The sequence below is a fragment of the Postia placenta genome, assembly GCF_002117355.1.
Source record: "Postia placenta MAD-698-R-SB12 unplaced genomic scaffold POSPLAscaffold_5, whole genome shotgun sequence".
Lineage (NCBI taxonomy): Eukaryota > Fungi > Basidiomycota > Agaricomycetes > Polyporales > Adustoporiaceae > Rhodonia > Rhodonia placenta.
In genome coordinates, this window is record NW_020169836.1 from 1,649,976 (window position 1) to 1,671,284 (window position 21,309).

The 21,309-nt window shown below is 51.9% G+C and overlaps 6 protein-coding genes across 6 annotated transcripts in view; 5 read left to right on the top strand and 1 right to left on the bottom strand.

Annotated features, from left to right (window-relative positions):
* Window positions 1-969, top strand: part of POSPLADRAFT_1140189 (hypothetical protein) — a gene marked incomplete at both ends in the record, with an annotated part of 1,647 nt that extends 678 nt beyond the window's left edge. The window contains one exon of the mRNA XM_024485141.1: window positions 838-969. Coding sequence (XP_024340390.1) covers window positions 838-969 — 132 coding nt within the window. The remainder of the gene's footprint in view (window positions 1-837) is intronic.
* A 2,341-nt stretch (window positions 970-3,310) lies between these two features.
* Window positions 3,311-3,484, top strand: POSPLADRAFT_1139345 (hypothetical protein; the record flags this gene model as incomplete). The annotated part of the gene is made up of 1 exon (XM_024485020.1): window positions 3,311-3,484. A coding segment is annotated over one exon (174 nt), but the record flags the coding sequence as incomplete, so codon positions are not given.
* A 106-nt stretch (window positions 3,485-3,590) lies between these two features.
* POSPLADRAFT_1139247 (hypothetical protein) lies at window positions 3,591-8,190 on the bottom strand (the record flags this gene model as incomplete). Its single annotated transcript, XM_024485012.1, has 12 exons — window positions 3,591-3,756; window positions 3,809-3,868; window positions 3,892-3,980; window positions 4,127-4,143; window positions 4,586-4,626; window positions 4,681-4,718; window positions 4,951-5,047; window positions 5,419-6,107; window positions 6,434-6,955; window positions 6,997-7,094; window positions 7,150-7,225; window positions 7,279-8,190. The coding sequence occupies 12 exons, from the start codon at window positions 8,188-8,190 to the stop codon at window positions 3,591-3,593; spliced, it is 2,805 nt and encodes a 934-aa protein (XP_024340392.1).
* A 1,386-nt stretch (window positions 8,191-9,576) lies between these two features.
* On the top strand, window positions 9,577-11,993 carry POSPLADRAFT_1140206 (hypothetical protein; the record flags this gene model as incomplete). The annotated part of the gene is made up of 9 exons (XM_024485143.1): window positions 9,577-9,631; window positions 9,689-9,996; window positions 10,061-10,309; window positions 10,370-10,659; window positions 10,769-10,821; window positions 10,896-11,062; window positions 11,128-11,197; window positions 11,252-11,364; window positions 11,418-11,993. 9 exons carry the CDS (start codon window positions 9,577-9,579, stop codon window positions 11,991-11,993), a joined length of 1,881 nt encoding a protein of 626 aa, XP_024340393.1.
* Window positions 11,994-13,694: 1,701 nt separating this feature from the next.
* On the top strand, window positions 13,695-15,223 carry POSPLADRAFT_1139596 (hypothetical protein; the record flags this gene model as incomplete). The annotated part of the gene is made up of 3 exons (XM_024485064.1): window positions 13,695-13,986; window positions 14,037-14,153; window positions 14,493-15,223. 3 exons carry the CDS (start codon window positions 13,695-13,697, stop codon window positions 15,221-15,223), a joined length of 1,140 nt encoding a protein of 379 aa, XP_024340394.1.
* A 2,565-nt stretch (window positions 15,224-17,788) lies between these two features.
* Window positions 17,789-21,045, top strand: POSPLADRAFT_1138941 (hypothetical protein; the record flags this gene model as incomplete). Its single annotated transcript, XM_024484970.1, has 17 exons — window positions 17,789-17,896; window positions 17,980-18,051; window positions 18,113-18,134; window positions 18,184-18,263; window positions 18,337-18,427; window positions 18,490-18,524; window positions 18,587-18,639; window positions 18,694-18,766; window positions 18,831-19,020; window positions 19,147-19,272; window positions 19,336-19,348; window positions 19,398-19,743; window positions 19,812-19,988; window positions 20,039-20,231; window positions 20,295-20,455; window positions 20,507-20,707; window positions 20,767-21,045. The coding sequence occupies 17 exons, from the start codon at window positions 17,789-17,791 to the stop codon at window positions 21,043-21,045; spliced, it is 2,220 nt and encodes a 739-aa protein (XP_024340395.1).
* Between the last annotated feature and the right edge of the window lie 264 nt (window positions 21,046-21,309).

A 21,309-nucleotide genomic window follows, 5' to 3' on the forward strand; every position in this document is an offset into this window, starting at 1 on the left:
GGAGGCGGGAGCTAGGGGAGACAGGGCGAGAGTGCCGCGAGGCAGATCGAGATGCAAGGGTGCTTCGGGGTCCGAGCGGGTGTTGCGCTCGTCGGATCGCTTTGTAGCGCGGATAGTCTTCTGGGATCGATCGGGGGGTTCGGTTCGGGCACGGTTGCTGCTCGCAACGGTAGATGATAGTCTCAGGACCGTCTGGGATGTAGACGTCGATAAGGTCCTGAGAGTCGAATGCGTGAACTTGGCCTTGACAGGCAGCCACGTTGGATGGGGGGGAGGACGGGAAGGTGCGCGTACTACAAAAGGCCGTGTTACTCTAGCTTACACCTACGGCGCCCGAGATGACACTGAGATTCGCAGTTCACGTAGGGCCCAATACTGCTTTTGACTATTATGCAGCAGGAACCAAGGCTACGCGTCCGTGAGGACAAGTACCGCTCACTGAAGCGCAGGTACTGAAGAGTTCGTTTCTCTAGTGTTGGCGATGTATAGTAGGCTATCTACGTATCGTAGTGTACCGTATGGGTGCGCACCACCCGACCTATGGGAAAGGAAAAGTGAGTGTGGGGTTCCGAGAGAACGCCGGTTGCTTGGGGAGTTTCGACCTAATGTCGCGACTTGAGGTCGAGCGACAGGGGAATATCTGGAAGCGAGGGGCGTCCGACTAGTTCTTACCGAAGCGATGGTGAGCGAGGCTCAAACCTAAGGCTAGGGACAAGAATGTATTAGTTAGTAAGTAAAAGAAGTAAGTACAGGAGGGCTTACTGACCTAGGGACAAGAGGTCGAAACTGAGGTCCCTAGGGCAGCAGAGGCTGGTTTATATACATGGGAAGATTTAGGGCAGGCTGTGCACGTTGGTCCGTGCGCAGCTGGTCTGTGCGCAGCATGCCGACGCGGCCCCGGGGGCCGGTGAGTCAGAGCGGCTGCGTCAGCGGGGCCCGAGCTGTGCCGTGCACTGCCGTCCTATCTAATCTGATCGTACAGTAGATAATGATGTGTCCGTATCGGGCAAGTAGTACAGAGGTCGCGGGTTCGAGCCCGCGAAAAGGAAAAAATTAAAAAACGGCTAGGCGCCGTACCAACTCGTGACAGAGACTTCCCTGGCAGTTGCTTTGGCTGTAGGAAGCAAGGGTACCAACGCTTCGAGTGCCACAACTATAAGGACAAAGCTTACACAAAACGCGCTGACGCACGGGCTACGGTTGCCTCAGGATCCACCCAGGCAGTGACAAGCGCCCCCATCACTTCACCCTCGGCAAGTACAAGTACCGCTTCAGCACCATCGGAGCTGGCAGACTTGATGGCACAGGTGAAGTTGATGCGCGAGAAGCTCGAGCATTATCGGGCGCTCAAAGAAGAGTCTTTTTGATCCGGTCCGCGCTTCATGCCACACATGTCGGACCTCATAATAACAATTTGTACAATGTATTGGTGACTGCGAATGTTTACGAGTTGGACCATGGGTCCCAGCATTTCCACATCCCAGTGCGCCTCAAAGGAGAAAGATGGCACAAAGATATAGTTGCAATGGTGGACAGTGGAGCCACCATGTCACGAGTTGGTACGGCGTCTAGCCGTTTTTTTTAATTTTTTCCTTTTCATGGGCTCGAACCCGCAACCTCTGTACTACTTGCCTGATACGGACACATCATATCTACTGTACGATTAGATTAGATGGGGCGGCAGTGCGCAGCACAGCTCGGGCTCTGCTGACACAGCCTCTCTGACTCACTGGCCCCCATGGCCGTGTCAGCAAGCTGTGCATGGACCAGCTGCGCACGGACCAGTGCGCACAGCCTGCCCTTATTCTCTCCTGTATATAAGCCCGCCTCTGCTGCCCTAGGGACCTCAGTTTCGACCTCTTGTCCCTAGGTCAGTAAGCCTCCAGTTGTATTCCTTTTCTTTACCTAACTAATATATTACCTTGTCCCTAGCCTTAGATTTGAGCTTTGCTCACCATTGCTTCAGTAAGATCCAGTTGAACGCCCCCAGCGCTTTGTTTGACTTTCCCCTGTTGCTTGACCCTAAGTTGCAACAATACTACCTCAACCCCTGGGTGAGTATACATGACTTTTTGACTATGAGGTAGCTACAGCTATATTGTGTACACTTTGGGAAAGGCAGCACAGTACTATACTACGTACATTTTAATCTATTCAAGCCAATTACTTGTACATCTGATACACTTCGAGTGCTAGGCCAGCACTTAGATGGTCCAAAATATCAGCCACTAATAGGCCCTACCAGGAATATTTCAGCATTGTATATAGTCATGTTTAGGTGTAATACTGTTGCAGAAATACAAAAAGCCGATGTAGAGTCAAAGGCATGGTCGAAATGAGCTGAATGATCAGAGCTAGCAAGACTAGTAAACTATTGCACTATAAATTACTATATAGTCATGAAAACATGGCACTATCCTATTACTGCTACATAGTACATAGGTACAAATATGTAGTGGTGGCTAGCACTAGCAGCAGTCTAGCTAGTGCTATATAGGCTATGTAGTGCTATAAAGATGCGGGCGCTACTATCACAGCTATGTAGCGCTAGCTAAGAGGCAGCCTGATACACTAGTAAACCTCTTTCCTGATGTATGAGGGGGGCCAGAGGCCTGCGGCTAGTACTATTGCGCCCCAGCTTGCAAGCTCGTTCCTGACCGCATGCTTCAGCAGCGACAACATCCCGCCGATCCCGAGGCGTGTGTACCCATGCAGGGCGTGCGGACGCACTTACACGCTTGTCCGTTATCATTAGAAAGCTTGTGAGACAGATATTGTTGTTGAGTGAGAAATCCAGTGTCGTGTTGTGTGGTGGACACGGTGGATCTAGTAAGAGACATGTTATAAACGAGTGCCTAGAATATCCTATCCACCATACCCTTTCTTTGCAGCAGAGCAGTCTCTGGTGGAGCAGATCAGTCCCTGTCGCGATAATACCCAGACAGCTTGCACCAGGGCTCCATTGCTCGCCCATGTTTTCTGTCAGCCGCCATAGGGAGGTGGGGGCGAATAGTGCTAGGTTTGAATACGATCGGAGCATGCAATGTGTGTCAGATAATGCCGATTGTGGCTGGCTAGGACTTGGTGCTGCAGCTCGTTATTGTCGAAAGGTCCCACCAACCGGAGGAAGGGAAGGTTAGGAACCTGGTGCCAAACATAGTTTGTTCATAATCAACTATATTATACAAATTCCACTCGACGGTTGCCACCCAGACTTCGCCCGCCTTGAGGTTCACCTTGCACGCACTCCAAAATAATCTGACGCCGCTCTGCTCAAAGACTCATATTAGAATACAAACTGTTTGAGGGACTTTGCAGAAGGCTAGGAAACGTGAGCTCAAGCAAGCCGGACCGCATCTTGGGCGGGTGTACTACCGGTCCTGGGTGCGAATCGCGCCAATCCTCCGTGGTGGGGTCCACGCGGAAATCTCAGCATATGGACCGCGAAGTCGTTTCACTTGGACTGCTCGTGAGCCATTCCTGAGCTCAGTGAGTGAGCTATTTGGAGTACGAGGCCGAGCGAGAGCGCGGCAGTGCCATCATTCAGCCGATCCAGCGAGGAAGCGATGGGGTACAATGCAATCATCTGATCATGCAGAGACGTGTGGGTTTCCTCGACCTTGCGGAGGTCCTATGTCTCTTCGCGACAGTGCCAGAATACTTGTGTACACGGGCGCGCCGTTCGTCGACAGACCAATCACTGATGGTGTCTGGAACCATTCATCCCTGGACTGTGTCCAAAGAGGGTCTACCTGTCTGACCACGAGATAAATCGAACCTCGAGGTTATAATGTAGATCTGGACTTACGATTGAGAGGACGCCAAAATGAAGGAGATAGTCTTACAAACAGCATCAGCGGTCTGTAGTCTGTGGTCAAGGAATCAACTCACAGCATTGCCTTCGTATAGAGTAGTTTCCACGCCAGCGGTGAGGATGAACTACAGGTTCGACTGAAATCCCCGCACTCAGTGGTGGTCGCCTAAAAGCGGGTATATAAGTGCAGCGCCACAGTTCGACTGAGCTGCCGCGCGGGGTTGTGCTGTTTCCATTCTCATAGCATACTCTGATCTAGCGGTGGAACTGAGTCAGGAAACGCGTGTGCAACCCATCAGATACATCTCTTACCTGATCTTTGCGGCATCCTACGACTGATGAGCAGATGCAACTGCTAACGATAAGACGAGGAGGTATCTGAGGCGGTCAACAGGATGAGTCGAATCATACATGGCTAAGGAAAACTAACGGATTGTGCTGACCACACAAAATATGGTTTGGGTATTGCAGCGATAAATCCTAAACTTCGTGTGAGGTGAAGTATTGACGCATATGAGGGAACGTATCATTACTCCGACGTCAGATTGACAGGCGCAGAGAAAGTTGGATTGTAATGGCCACGACTTCTGCCAAGTGGTATCAGCTGCTATGCCTGATCAGTACGAGAGAGGAAACATTACGATTTGGTCCGAAGATTAGAGTCTACTGGTGGTAGTTGCGGAATGGAGAGTCGGAGAAGGCGATTTGCGGGAACGATCGCCATCGGTGGCACATGCTTGCAGTTTCCATATTCCACAGATAGCAGATTACCATACGAAGAGCCGATGCCCAAGGGCTGGTCTACGTAGGGTCTAGACTGCCCTTGAGTCAGTGGCCGGCATCGAAGCGCTGTCGGGGATACATACCGGTATATTGTCTCACACGTTCGGAGGATGTCATCATGCTGCGAGCATTTGTGAAGCAGCACGGCACATTCTCCTCGAGTGTGCTAGGCACTCCCGGATTTGAAAGGTTCAGCAAATCTTGACGTCTGGCGGTTAAACCGCGTTCAGCTATGTTGTGAGGGAATCGTTACTTGGAAGATCAGAACCTGTGTGTCAAACATCAGTGAAGGGAACGAGACGAGAAACACATTGAACATACCGAATTTTCTATGGAAGTAAGATAGTACGCACCGGCGGCTGGTAGACGCTGTTTGGCGTCTCGCAAGGACCACGCATATAGTTACCGCAGCGGCCGGAAGGAAACTCTGAGATACAGCCGATAGCCCGACTGAAATTGAGGGGTCCAGGGCAGCGCAATGCTCTTCAGTACAACTGTACATCCCGGCCCTTGGCGACAATCGCCACGCATGGTTCCGCAGCATATCTAGCTCATCCGCGCGGGTCGGGGGTGTCAGTATCAGTCCATCGCCGCCTGTGAATCAACGTGATGACAGAAAGTCCAGTCGCGATGGCGGGTCGATGAGGTTCGACTGTTCAACAGACCATTCTGAATATTTATGACCTGGCGAGCGCGTGGAAAACGCGGTAAGATGGGGTATATGGCTAGGTGTCAAAACTTGGGACCATATCTGGAACATTCAGATTTGGACAAGATGGCGTCAGTTGTATTTTCACCTGCAGATCTACAAGAGAGCGTACTTTGAAGAATGCCATTCCGCAAACCAAGGTCGTTGCGCAGCAGGCAGCATATCTCCAGCTTCCTCCTGTCGATAAGCGAGCAAATCTGCGTCCTCAGGTTCCGCGGGCGGTCCCATCGTCCACTCGTCTCGAGCTTGATCGCAATACCGACGCCACAGACAAATGCTGACTTTCTGTTGAACATTTTCTTCCGTGGTGTAGACCTCACTGTCCGCCCTGGCGTCACCAGAACGCTTCCTCTTTATCCCTGAGACAATTGGCCGAAGTGGGCAAGGCAAGCGGGCAGTGTCATCATCCGACAGGGGAGGGCAATATTGCTTCCTGGGGCTGCGGAAATATCCATCAGGGAAGGGTGTGAGCTCTCCTGTGGCCCACAACCGCCTGCCGCGTACTCTCTCCAAATTCAGGGGGACCGTCCATGACGAATACCGGGAGACTATGGTGTGTGTATGATTAATCTCCTTGTGGGGCAGCAGCTGCCGCAAGATACGCTGGTAGTGGAATGGTCGCTTGCTCAATTTCTGTCCCGCTCGAAATACCATCAGACGGAGGTCGGCTTTGAATTTATGCCACCCGAGCGACCGATATGAGCAAGGGGCCGCCATGACGGCAGGCGTGATGGGGTTACCCATGGTCGCACATGAGTCTGGAGGGTGCTCGTCCTCTGCGATGACGCAATACTTGTACGCCTGCGTCACCGTAAGCACAACGATTGGCCAAGAGGGCATATTAATACATACGGTGCAATATTTTTTAAGACTCTTCAAATGAACAGGATGGGGTATCATCAACAAACGGTTTGTCTCCCACAGCTCTCGGAGGTCGCGTCGAACTACGCACAGTATGTGAGGCGACAAACGACGGGTCAAGCGTGAAAGTTGCGCACGAAATATGATATTGCCAGGTGCATGACAACGCAGAGTGTTGTAGTTGCCACGCATGCGGGTTATCAAGGTGTCGAACTTCCGATTCACGTTGTCAGTCACACAATCCAAAATTACAGCCATACACTCACCAATCGCTGAGGCATGTCTAGAGGCCAGATATAGCACCCCTCTACATCAGCAGATACGCAGCCGGTGATCATGCACCGCGGGTGGGGTCCAAAACGAACGGCGTCCTTGATGTTGGACGCGTTGCATCCAGTGACGGACGTGCGCATCCTCTTGACAGGGACCTCATCGATATCTGTCTCCGGGCTCCGTTTTCGCTTCGGCAGACGGGGGATGCCTTCGACTGGCGATTCTCCTTCAATGTGGGGGGAGACCGGCTCGAGTGCATCTGGGTGGACAAGGGCGATAGTGGGTATATGCACAAGAAGGTTATTAGATAAAGCATGCTCGTAGTGGAGCGGTCGCTTGATGAATACACGACCCACTCGAATTGTCATCAGATGCAGATTAGCACTCAGCTCGTGCCACCCCAGCGAGCGATACGAGCAATCAGCGGTCGTAGCTAGAGGTATAATGGTATGATCCTGGGGGGTGCCCGAGTTTGAAGGCTGCTCATCCTCTGCGATGACGTGGTATGTGTAGAACTACTTGACTGTGAGCACGGCGACCATCTGAAAGGACGTACCATACATACAGGGCGGGTATCAGGGTGGTCTATATGATCAGGATGGGGTATCATCAATAGGTGGTTCGTCTCCCATACTATACGGAGGTCGCGTCGAACTGCATGCGGGTTGTAAGAGGAGGGAAAACGAGCGGGATATGAGGAAGTACGCACGGAATATGATGTTTTCAGAAGTGCTACAATGAACGGCATTAGATTCAGTAGGCACACGGGGCATTGTGCGGTCACCCTACACAGCTGCCTTGTCAGCTACGAGGCCGAAGTGGTAATTACACTACTCACCAACGGTTGGGGCGTGTCGGGAGGCAGGATATAGCACGCTTCCACCTCAGCGGACACGCAGCCCGTGATCATGCACCTAGGGTGAGGTCCGAAAGGAATACCGTCTTTAAGCTTTGACGCGTCGCTCGGACTATCAGACAACCGCCTTCTCTTGACACGGACCTCATCGGCCGTCGTGTTAGCACACCGTTTTCGCTTCGGGGGGCGAGCGATAGCGTCAAGTGGAACGTGTATGTCAATACCGGCGGCGACCGGGGGATCCGCGTCCGGTTCGACGACCCTGATCTTCGTGTAGTCGTGGATGGGTATATGCCCAAGACCGAAACAAGCGCGGTCCTCGGCCTTGGTTGCGTCGTTCGAAGTGCCAGACGTCCGCACCCTCTTTGCGCGAATGTCATAGGTGCTTGTGTCCGCGCTTCGCTTCCGTTTCAATGGACGGGAGACGTATTCTAATGACGGGTCCACTGCATCGGGCTCGACGTCCCCGACACTCGTGCAGTCGCTGATGGGTGTATGGCCAAGACCGAAGAGCGCGCCGTCATCTGCCCTAGTTGGGTCGCTCCAGACATTAGGCAGCAGCGCTCTCTCTGCGCGGACTTCATCAGCCCTTGTGTCCGTCAACCGTCTCCGTTTCAGCGGATGGGTGATGTCTTCTGGTAGCGGGGAGTTCGCGTCTGCTTCGACAATCTTGATGTCCGTAACTTCGCCAGCGTGTGTATGCTTAGAATAGTCATCAAAAGATATAGATGGTGCACGACTGACTCCAGAAGTGGGTGTAGCGGGTCGAGAGCTTTCGCGTGAAGAGGAGCTACCAGTGTCGTCCGAAAGCGCGGGAGTACTTATATCGCGTGGGGGATGCTCAGCAGCGAGCATATGAGACGTGTCAGGAATAAGGATGTAAAGACCATTCATTTTTGTGTCGACTGTATCGCGAGTTCAGCGAGGTAGTGACGATGGTGTAGCGCGAACAGCGTGCGCCACCAGTGCCCTTAGCGGGTGCTTAGTCAGACTTTCGGAGATCCCCGACACCGGTCGATCAGTCAGTCGTACAGTCAATTAGTCCTCAGTGCATTTGGGCTTATCCGGGTCCGCACACAACCTCTATGCGGTCGTATAAGTAGGTCTTTGTGAGCCTTGTGAGCCCGCTTAGTCTTGTGAGACACAGAACTTAGCATCTTTGATTGCTTCGCATGACATGCTGGAAAACGTTTCGAGCTTCCGGTGTGCGCTGTGAGGACCGCACAGTTGGCATGCATGTCGGGTGCGTTCGTTTTGTCTATGCCGTCTGGTTTGTTCTTCGTAAATGCTCATACTTGACTGCTGCAGAGATGTATGTATTCTCCATTACGGGACACTGCGTCACCGTCCCTCTATTCTGAGACTATGTTGTCCATATGATGCAGAATGTCCTCTACAGGTACATTCACCTCGACTGAGAGTGTCGCAAAGTGCTGCAATTGCCGCTTCTTCATCATATACTTTTACGCAGCACCTTGGGACGAATACTCAGTGGACAGCGCGTCGCTACGTCAAATGTTGACAGTGTGAGGACATTCGCATGTGACCTCTCATGCTCGTCATCAGAATCCATTTGGATCTGTTTCATTATGAGGCTTGCAGTTCGTACATGATGTAGGTACAAGCCTCCTATATGCATGATTCTGTGTGGGAGATATTTGTAGCCCTCGGCAGTCAAGGGCGGCGTACCGTGCCAATTCCAGCTTTCTCAACGAGTCAATAACTGTAGCTTTGTCGTCGATGTCATGATCTACTCCTCTCTGAGCAGTTCCATACATTGTCACTCGGGTCGTCATTTTGCGGTGAGGACATGGATTTTTGAGGCGGACAGACACAAACGTCTCACCCAGGAATGCTTCGCGCCAGTAACATGTCCTGAGTGAGTTTCGTTCCTTTTCGTCAAATCTTCCGCAGACTGACCGTGCAGTTCCGATTCAGCAAATGACAAGCGCGCCTCTTTATGTGACCTTTACAGTGTGTCTCCCCGGTCAGCGGGGCACGGTTTCCGCGCCTCAGACGGTGCATCTGATGTCACGACTCCAGAACACACCTCGCACAGACCATGCAGATTAGGTAATATGCGGGAGGTCGCCAGTCACTGACCCGCGTCGACGATGGCTGCAATATCCAAATTGGAATACAATGGTCTCTGTGGCCTGTGGTCACGCGCTTTGCAACATAATATGAACTCAGCAAAAGCCGCTCGAGCCACACACTCTCGCAGCCTCTTCCTTCACCTTCACCTTCGCCCCTCACCTCATCTCCGAAAATCCCCTAGCCATGGTTCACAGCTTGGAATTGAGACGATCTGATAGACTCAAAGACTTGGATCCAGGTACGGCTCCTCGTCGCTACCGTTGACCGCTTTGCCCTGACTGTGGCCCGGCCACAGTTGATTACGACGAGGGCAGCGTCAGTGGCTCCCAGCCCGAGTCCGAACCCAAGCCTGCGTATGGGAAACGGAAAAGGGAAATATCAGACGACGGAAGCGATTATAGGCCGTCTAGGGAAGGCACGCCGGTCAATGACACTCCGAAGACTCCAAAACGGAGAGTGAGTCGCAAGTCCGACATTACAAACGGTGCACGACGGCGAGCGGTCAAGGCGTCCCGGAACGGAGGTGCCTGTATTATATCAGGCTTAAAGGACAAGTCAGTGCAACAGTGCCATGTTTTGCCACGCGCCACAGACGCGCGTATCGTAAGTTGAAGTGGCTCCTGTGCGGAGGTGGCGCATCTGACGGTCTACATACGCGCATGCATAGCTCACTTCTCTGGAGTGGTGGTGGGGCATCAAAAAAGAAGGCCTCAATGTAGATTCTAGCCGCAATATGGCTTTCCGTGCGTCTTCGTTCTCGGAGGCATGTCGATACGCGAGGGCTTACTTGCATACAGTTCGTGGCGACCTCCATATATTGTGGGATCGAGGAGACATTCTTATTGCTCCGATGCCCGATGTGGTGGACGCATATGTGGAGAAATACAAGGATGGTGAAAGACACGACATTTTGGAGGTGGGCCGCCGCAAGCTATTCATTTACGACTGATGCGAATCGTCGCCACAATGCGTATAGGTCATTGGCAAGAAGAAGATCCACCGATACTGTGTGATTCCCCACCCTAGCCTGTCAGGTGGTGCACGCTCTAGGGCAAAGCGTGCAATCCGCCAAGGGTTCACCAACGGGTTCCACAAGCTCCAATTTGTGCCGTCCCACGCGCATCCACACTTCATGATCGTGAATGCCGCCATGAAGATGATGGAGAACAAAGAGCTGTGGGTGAAGTGTCTGCAGGAGTTCTACGAAAGAATTCACCTCAAAGTCGACGCATCCCGCGTTGTGGAGAACTTCTTGAGATTGAACGCGTAGTGGACTGCGCCACCACCGGGAAAGGTACAATTGAGGAGGAACCAGGAACATATGTCAGTGAACACACTTGATCCGTGGCAACGCAACCACTTATCTCGTTCGTAGGCTTCCTATGAACATGCCGACAGGCGTACAAAGGACGCCTGAACGGTCCAAGGGTATGTCGTTATGCATTGCCTTGTTATGTGCCACGGTCTCACTTGAACATCTATGGGTCTTGTATACGACACAGACCGCAAACCGGAGGCCCGCAAGTCCAACGGTGAAGCGCACGTTAACACCCTCAAGTCGCAAGTCGCCCAATTGGCTCCTACTGGACCACGGTGCTTGTTGACCCATCAAGACGACAAGTCGATTCAGGGATGTCACGTCATTCCGCGAAGAACCGACGATGATTTGGTAAGTCACCAATAGTCTGCGGTGGCATTCGCGCGACCCTAACTTGGGTGCGCCCATGCATGTAGCGTAAGCAGCTGGCAGCATGGTGGGGGCTTGAAGATTTTGACATAGACACACCTTTCAACCTCTTCTTGCGTGAGTGTATATATTCCAATCGGTCGACGTAGCCCTGGCTCAGACCTCACATAGTAAGGGCCGATCTCCACTCCTTGTGGGACAAAGGGCTTATTATCTTCGTGCCTGAGCCTCAAATCGTCGACGAGTATCCCGCAGAATCTATTGTTCCCATCAATGTAGGCGTGGTGAGTACAGGGATAGGGCCTAGATATGGTATATTGCTTACGGTGCTATCCAGCCGCTGCACGAACCATTTAGAGTGTGCCAAGGCCCTCTTTACAAATATTGCGTCATCGGCCATCGCGACCTTCCCCGCTCAGAAGCAGAAAGTGATTTTCCGAGGGCCCTCGACACCGTGAGTTGGGTGTTTTCCCGCGTTCCTCCTCATTTCGTCACATACAATGTGGGTCTGGCGCTATCGAAGGCTGGCGGGCCAGGTGCCTTCGAAGCAGCTCTAGACGCCTTCTACAAGGAGCACAACATCGAATATGAAGCAATCAACATACTCACTGGTATCAAAGACATCTGCGACCAATGGTTACAAGGCATGCCGGACGACGGCAGCACGGATTCCGATACCGAAGCAGTCTTCAGCATGGATTCCACCACCGAAGAAGTCTTTAGCATGGACTCTACCACCGAAGAAGCCTTCAGCATGGATTCTGCCACCGAAGCAGCCTTTTTCATGGATTCAGATACCGAAGAAGTCTTCAGCATGGGCCCCGCTGCCGAAGAAGCCTATCGGACGGATTCCGCTACCAAAGTAGCCTTCAGCTGGGATCCCGCTGCCGAAGAAGCTTTTTGGTTGGACTAGCCGTCTCGATTGGTGCATCGGTTATACTTCATTAATTCTCATATCATAACGGATGCGATCCTAGCTGGATTCGAGAGGTCTGCGTGTTATCGGTCAATGCTGGGTGTAGGGTGATTATCAGGATTTATGTGGCCTTATGGCCAGTTCGGACACGAGAAATATGCCTTGCTATAGCTAATCATCTATGCCCCATTATGTAGTACCCAATCGTATAGTTATCCATGCGTTTTTTCTACTCCGAATCTATGAGAAGTGACCTGATCACATCGCTGCTCATCAGAAGACATGAGAGAGCGGTTACGTTATTTGGAACATCCCGGGTCGTCGCAGTACACAACCAGTTTATAAATATTGTTTGCACATTTGACTCTAGTGAAATTTAGATCTTAGTCCGCCAACAATCCATCATGTCCATCAGCAAACCCTCTGAAAACTGCTATGGCCTTATGCCTCCTTATGCCGGCGGCCAATACGCACCAACATTCTCACGGGCAGACAATGTATTATCAGTATAACTACAATAATGATGATGTTTGAGCGGCAATCGGCATACTTGGGTGGCCATTGTCATCTTGGAGCATAATCGGATCGGCTTGTATGGGCTTATAAGAAGGCCGTCTGTATGCCGAGCGATTGCGAGCATGTATCATGATTGGGAGGTCTGCTACTACTTCCCAGTTACAAGTTAGGGCTACTCCCGCAAGGCGCATTTCAGGTGAGCCTAGACGATCTGCCTCGGAACAAAAGAATTTCACGAGTCTACGTTCACTGCATACAGCATCGGTATATCAGGAGTGTGTGATTGAGCCTCCAATAGCCCTTACCAATGGGCTCTGCATGCTCGTATGGAACTACCCCTCACTGAAGTACCATCTCGTATTGAGGTAAATAACCGTATTACTCTTCTTGATTCAGCCAGAGGCTCACAATGTCTTCGTACGCTTCACAGATATGAAACCTAGCATTGTCCCACAGGGCACTAGACTGTATGCCCATCGGCCATCACGGACATGGCGTGAGTGCGAGCCACTGTTTTGATGCAACCGCTGAGATCCGGAGCGAATTGGACGCGGACGAACTCACTGCCATATCAAATAGTGCATGGTCTGGGTCACGGCGACTGTGGCCTGCATTCCCCGCTGATAATTTCCCAACGTCCGGTTACGCTCTCGTCGCTACGCGTATAATTCCATGATCGCGGTTGAGGCGGGAGCTGGGGTACAGATTTTCCAACATTGCACCGATCAATCACGGTGAGACGACTTTCGCTCAAGCGCTCAAGCGCGAGCATTGCTGATGCCATGTCTGACGCCGTCAACAATGGCGATCTACCAATCCACCAGTAACTAGTACTCCTGTCCGTGGATCCATTTCTCGCGATACGCAGCATGTGTCAAGACAAAGGTAAATATTTGAATTGAGGAACAGGTCCAACACAATGAGGCGGATCATCACAGTCAAATATACAGTACCATCAAGATAATGACAGCGTGCGAGCAGTATCAGGTCGCTGCCCCAGCTTTGGATCGCGGTTTCTGGTCTTTGCGAGCTACGAGTTTCTTTCCCTGCGAGTCAGTCTTCTAGACCTGGAGCACTGGCGGGATCTTGACATTTCCATTATTCCTTTGGCTCTGAATTCTTGCCTTGCTTGCGGCGCGCTGTGCGCCTCCCACTCTTGGTACTTGCGACCTTTCCGTCGACATGTCGGTTGTGGCACACCGAGTCGTCTGGCGGGCCGCCTGTTGTTTTCTCCTGTTGGCCCATGTCGCCTTTGCCAAGCTTACGAATAGGACTATTGACGACGAAAACGGAGACTCCGTCACAGGACTTCAGCCCGTCTACGCGCCCGCATCGGGTGCATGGAATTATGGACCTACTTGTTCGGGCTGTTATGTACAGCCAGACGTGGACGACTGCTTTGACCATTCATGGCACGATGTTACTGCGAGTCCGACGGATCCGGAGCCCAGGAATATTACTCTCACTTTCAACGGTACGCCTTACCATAATGTGCAATTCCGAATCTAACCAAGCAGAAAACAGGTACTGCGATATGGGTATTTGGCGTCGTACCGAACAACGTCCTCTACGCGACAACATTTGTGAACATTAGTTTCGAGTTGGACGGGCACACTGTCGGGACGTTTTCTCATCTTCCGAGTGAATCCGACGCCTATCAATACAATGTCACTCTATACAGCAATACATCGCTGGAGGACGCGCAACATACACTTATCATAACTCCTCGTCGGGACGTCAATGCCTCTTATATGGCTTTCGATTGGGCCATGTACACGTGGGTTTAGTCCTTGTTGGCCTCAACTGAGCTCGGACAATGAACTTTTTCTAGGTATGATTCTGATATTAGCGTTGGAACCCCGAGTACCACATCGGCGGTCTCAACACGAAGTGCCACAAGCTCCGCCTCGTCCTCCGCGACAAGCTCCTCAACGTCGAGTCCCACCCCCACTTCACATGTGGCTGTCGGTGCAATTGTAGGCGGTGTGGTCGGTGGTGTTGCCGCGCTGCTCATCGCGCTCTTGGCAATCCTCTGCTGGCGACGACGGCACGGCCGTGGCAGCGCAGACAGGATCAGAAGCATGCGCCCATTTGAAGCACACGATGACGCGATTGAGCCGAAGCCTGAGGCGCATTCGAGTGACCTGAGCATTTCACGCTCAATGCTCCCTACGCAATACACGCTACGCTCGGCTGCCGCACCCTCCGGGCATCCGCTTTCCACAGCGGCTGCGCTATCGCATGCGACCTCGTCTTTCGCCGCGACGAACACGCCCAGCATCCCCACCACCGCAAGTTCGGCGGAGCTTTCCTCGACTGTGCTCACGGCGGGCACGACTTCCGCGCGGTCTCCGCGAGGGCCGCGTGGGCAGAGCAAGGCAGCGATGCGGCGCGAGGAGCTCTCGCGCCAGATGCGCGACATCGAGGCGCATGTCGCGGACCTGCGGCGGCGACAGTCACAGCAGTCTGCGCCGTCCAGCGCGTCTCTGTACAGCCAGAGCAGGACAGGGATCGGGCGCCCACCCCCCGTACCTGTGGTCGAGCGATACGACGACTCGGACCTGCGGCGGCAAATTGAGACGCTGCAGACGGAGGTGGAGCGGTTACGGCTGGAGGCCATCACTCACGAGGAGCCGCCGCCTGCGTACGAAGAGCCCGAGGAGGATGGGCCACTGGTGGAGCATGAGGAAGGCACATCCAGGGCGGATTGATGGATGATGATGGAGGTTGGCGACTTGGCAATATGTGATGTCGATGCTGCGCGGCACATTCCTCTGCGACGATGGGCTTGCTTTCATCCTTACTTCCGAGGTTATATACCCCGAACTATTGCGTATATATTGTAATGATGAATCATCCCGTCTTCCAGCTTGAATTGTGCATCAAGAACGAAGTGGAGTGTAAGCTGTGTAGATGATGAAGCGGTGCGCGCGGACTGTAACAGGTGAGATACATAAAGCGGGCAAGCTCGCTCGCGAACGGAAGCATTTTTCGTCACCATCACGTGCTAATGCAACTTCCCACCCCGGTCAGTCCGAGGCTGCCCCATTTCCCGTCTTCTCAAATTCATGCCTGCACCTAGAAAGCGACTCTGTTCTGGTTCCCCACCAGCTCGATTTCACCACCCGCCGGATGGTACCCTGCCGGTTTGTATGCCAGATGTAACACACGACGACAGACGACAATATCGTTCTTGTGTCCGGCGACATTGCCTTCCGCGTGTACAAGGCGATACTTACAGAACAGTCCCCGGTCTTTCGTGACCTCTTTGCCAGTTCACAGCCTGCTTTAGACACCGTACAGAAGTTTGATGTTTGTCCTGTCGTCAAATTGTCCGATCCGCCAGAAGATCTTTATCATTCACTTCAGCTGCTATTCCCGGGCGCAGAGTGAGCATTGTGCCGTCCTTCTCCTGTCTCGGCGTGACTCGTACATGTCAGGTACTTCAAGTATGCTCAGGCGGTCGAATTTCGCGTGGTTGCTGCCCTCATCTATTTGTCATACAAGTATTAGGTCGAAGGCATCTAAGCGGCGGCTGTTGGCAGATTGAAGACATGCTTCGGCGCTGACCTCGATATCTCCCAAGGAGACTACACTGTCCGGGGACCTTCAGGCATCAAGCATTCTCTTATACCGATGCCGCAGTCATCGACGCTGTGAATCTGGCCTGCCTCGTAAATCAAACGCTGATTCTGTCTTCCGCGTTGTACGCTTGCTCTTCGCTTGAAACTCGAGGTCTCGTGCACGGTGTCCCTCATAAAGGTTGTTGACTGACGATATCAAGCTATGCATTATGCTCGATACGGCCTTGTGAACGACACTGTCGTGAGAACATCTTGGACGTACGAACCTGTCGAGAACCCACACTTCGCGCACAAGGCCGTTTGCCATGGCTAAAGCAAATGTGGAACAAGTCCTACTGGGTAGACAGACGACCTCGGTGACTATGACCTCATGCCAAATCGCATCGGGTGGATGAAGCTGTCGAAGAGGCACACCTCTGCCGGAGCTGCACACAAATTGCCAAGGAGAAAGACATACAAGAGTGCAAACAGGTCTGGGCAGTGCTTCCGTGGTACATGGGTGTCCAAGCCGAAGTCCCCGATTGGCCTGCCGGCCGTAGGAACGATACGACACAGCAATGACAAAAGTAGTTCAGACGCCTAACGTCGTTGCCGAGGTGCGCGCTGTCGTTTTCAAATGTGTTGATTTCGCATGAACACGTTCTCTGCGTTCAATATAGGTTATGGACCAAACAACTCAAGCGCACAAGAACTTGTCATGCGTACTGGCGCGTATAGGTAAACCGCTTTGGGACATTTCACGCTCACAGGCGAACGATGCAAGCCTATCCACTCCGCTCAGTATATCATGACTTATTTATGGTTGTACTGTCGTGTATAATCCGCCAGGGACCTCATCTCATATTCTCTTACGTTTTATCTGTACATCTGGAAAGGCATACCAATGCTCGCTGTCAACTTGTGGGCGACTGTGCTGTCGTGTTTCCATTTTAGCGCCTGTCCCGTCAATTTTGCTCTCGAGAACAAATATGCAATACCGTACCGAAGAATAGAACCGCGATTCAGAGGAGCAGTGTGGATCTGGGTTCAAGCTTTCGCTACTGCGTAGTTAGTCACTATAGAACATTCGCTTTGCCATGGCCTCTCTGGAAGTTGTGTCTTAGGATGACACCGACGACGAAGTGAGCCGGTAGCTCACTCATATTCTAAGTGGTATATCCTCATTAATGCTCTCTATGTATCAATTAACAAGACCTAGGTCGTGATCTTTGTTAAACATTGTGCCTAGACGGTCGGGATCTTGCTGTGGAGAATCGAGACACAAGGGGCTCGCCTTTATTTCATTGCGCCGCTTGGCGGCGGGGCCGTGGATGTCATGATTCCGATGATATACAACGGGTTCTAAATCATAATAGGGGATATTAGGGGCTATATTGGATGAATGGGATGAACTCTGCAGATCTATCTGCATGTGTTACGACTGTCGTTGTACAGTGAACTTGGTCCCGGAACCTAACCCTAGATCAGGGTTCTCCAGATTACGACAGGCCACTGACAATAGCTCCAAGCATTTCTCCGTTTTAGCCATGGATGATGCTTGTCTTCCAACGACCACCGTTTCTCTCATTACTTAGAGCTTCACTGAGAGGCTCTCATATACATTTGTTGTGTGTACAATCATCGAAGACTTCTTTGGGGTCAGCAATTCGCAGACAAACTGCACAACAGGATCCTGCCCCGTTCCCTCGGCAGATGTCTAGCAGTACGCATTCCGTCCTTGGCGTGGCGGCTGGATCTCGCGCAAGAAACAGACTTGCTCAAGCTAAGAGTCCATATCTTTTACAACATGCGGAGAATCCTGTACGTCCTTAGGCATTCAAGCACGAAAAGGCGTCATGGATGGTCCTTGCATTGCTACTGGGACATTTGCTCACGAGTAAAAGGTGGACTGGTACGAATGGTGCTCAGAGGCGTTCGAGAAGGCAAAGAAGGAGGATAAACTGATATTCCTCTCGGTAAGTCTTCACGCGCCGTGCTCAGCTTGTAATCCTCATGCGTTTTCGATCATTGCCAAAGGTTGGTTATTCAGCATGTCATTGTAAGTGCTAAATCAAGGCGAGTATGAGTACACTTTACACTTAATATAGGGTGCCATGTCCTCGCACATGAGTCCTTCGAGGATGAGGTTACAGCCAAGATGATGAACGAGTATTATGTGAATATCAAAGTGAGTTAAGTATCATCAGACACTTCTGTCTGCGAAAGCAGCCACAAGAATTGACCAACTTTCATCTGGATAGGTCGACCGCGAGGAACGACCAGACGTTGATCGACTCTATATGACCTTCTTGCAAGCCACCACTGGGGGCGGTGGTTGGCCAATGTCAGTTTGTGAGCATCCGGTGTGGGCCGACAGGTGTCATATTCTGTTCGTTCTAACCTTTAAATATCAGGGCTGACTCCTGATCTCCATCCTTTCTTTGCTGGCGTACGTCATAATTTGATGTGTTATGCTGTCGCATGTCTCCTCACGTATGGCACACACCACAGACCTACTTCCCTCCGGGTCAATTTCGACAAGTCATGATGAAGCTCGCTGATTTGTATGTTGCCAATTTGGAGCTGTGACATTGGACTCGGACTGAGAGTTACAACAGGTGGGAAACCGATCCCAACCGCTGCAAGGCGGCTGGAAAGCAGATGATCGAGCAGCTGCGTGAAATGACAAACGTCAGTCGTCATCTCTTCATAAGTCTGTGTGCTGTTGAATATCCCTTAACTGTATGCGGTCCAGGTCCAATCTGGCTCGCACGACCTACCCATTACCTCTCTTGCCTCCTCAATTTACTCACGTCTTGCGAAGCGCTTCGATCCGAAATACGGAGGGTTTGGTGGCGCGCCGAAATTCCCGCAACCGGCGCAGACAACACACTTCCTCGCACGCTATGCGGCATTGAACCTGGACCGCATAGCTGGCTCTGCAGGTCGTTCCATTATTTCAGACCAGAACAAGTCTCCCGAAGAGGTATTGGCATTTCTTGATGCTGATGCAAATGAAGGATCCGGAGGTTCCGAGGAACGTGACGGCAGTCAGACAAGTCGTAAGGAAGATGCAGAGCATGCCAGAGACATGGCCGTCTACACGCTCGTCCAAATTTATAATGGCGGTATCCATGACGTAGTTGGTGGTGGTTTTGCGAGGTACTCCGTCGATGAAAAGTGGCATGTCCCGCACTGTAGGCCTTTCACATGACCGTGTAAATATCCCTTCTGATGTGGCGCTCGATTACCTTCTGCAGTCGAGAAGATGTTGTGAGTGGTGCAGGTCTTCTTTCGACGTCGCTCGGCTGAAATCGCCTAGGTATGACCAGGGACAATTACTAGCATCCGCCGTAGAGCTTGCTCTTATATTACCCGAGTCTTCCCCGTCTCGCGGGGTGCTAACCGACTTTGCTCGATCAATCTTAAAGTACCTACCGCGCCATCTCACCAGCCCTGACGGTGGCTTCTACAGCGCAGAGGACGCTGATTCCCTGCCAACTCCTCAGAGCAAGCATACGAAGGAGGGCGCATTCTACACGTGGACTGCGCAGGAGTTGAGAGATGTTCTGGGTGCGGATTCTGAGATCCTTGAGTGGGTGTATGGCGTTAAAATGGACGGGAACTGTGACCCCGCGCACGACATCCAAGGCGAGCTGACTGGTCAGGTGTGTCACGAAACCCTCAGTGTCGAGCAGCACAACGGATCACGAAGAAGCTAACACACCACCTCCAGAATGTGCTGTATGTAGCCCATGAAGTGGATGAGGCCGCGAATAAGTTCGGACGACCGGTCGAGATTTTGCAGCAGCTTCTTCAACAATGCCTGGAGAAGCTGCGATTGTATAGAGAAGAGAAACGGCCGCGACCTCACCTTGACGATAAGATATTGACGGCGTGGAATGGATTAATGGTTAGCCCACTATTTCTGTCGGATCTCAGAGCTGACGGCAAGCTCACCAGATCTCTGGGCTTGCGAAAGCATCTGAACTTCTTCGGGGTGAGGAGGCCATACAAGCTCTCTCTTTGGCGGCGAAGTCAACTGCGTTCTTGCGGAGTCACGTATACAGTGAAGCGAGCGGAGAGCTTGTACGCAGCTGGAGGGAGGGTCCGGGCCCCAAAGGCCAGGCTGACGATTATGCCTTCTTGATTCAAGGTAATACGGCGTGACGTTCAAATATGCAACTTGCATGATTCTCACTGTTTTTGCGCCTTGCAGGGTTGTTGGACTTGCACGAAGCCAGCGGGAAGGAGGAATACATCACATGGGCCGTGCGTCTGCAAGAGAAACAAGACGAGCTCTTCTTTGATAAGGAGGGAGGAGGTTATTTTGCATCTGCACCTGACGAACATATCATCCTCAGAATGAAGGATGCACAGGTGTGTCCTTTTTCATAATTAGACGAGTGCTATGGCTTAATCATGATGTAGGACGGTGCGGAGCCAAGTGCAGTATCCGTAACGTTGTCCAACCTACTGCGTCTGGCGCACTTTGCCGAGGACAGACATAAAGAGTATCAGGAGAAAGCTAACAGTGTGCTGGCAGCCAACGCGCAATTGCTGGGAGCGGCGCCATTCGCACTAGCTACGATGGTCAGCGCTGCCATGCTTACGGAGAGAGGATTGAAGCAGGTATGCTGAGTGTTTGATCTACCTGTGATACTTCGACTTATTTATGCCCCCGGGAACAGTTTGTTTTGACCGAGACTCCTAGTGCACCTCGCCAATCCCCCTTCCTCGACGTCATTCGCGAGCGCTTCATACCAAATCGTGTTCTCATTCATATTGACCCGGCCCATCCCCCTCGAAATCTTGCTCGGGCCAACGCGACCCTGCGTACACTGATCGAAGATCTCGACAAGAACAAAGGAGTCGACGTGGCGACCACTGTGCCAAGTGTACACATCTGCGAGAACTTCACATGTGGGTTGCCCATCAAGAGTGTGGAGAAACTAAAATCTATCTTGTGAGGTGTACGAGAGTAGATGTATTCTTAATATTGTAGCGACCCACAATATCATGTATTTGTATCCTCGCGCTTCATTGCAGTTCAGGCGCAGCAATCTAGTCAAGTGTTTCCGCTGTCAAAATACCCAGCTCAAGACTTCCCAGCAGACGTGATCGAAACTTCAGCACCGATCAATAGCAGAGGATGTGGCGATTCTTATGGTGAAACATGCGGATACGTCACGACCAGAACCGACGATCATTTTGCATAGACAAAACTCCTGGAA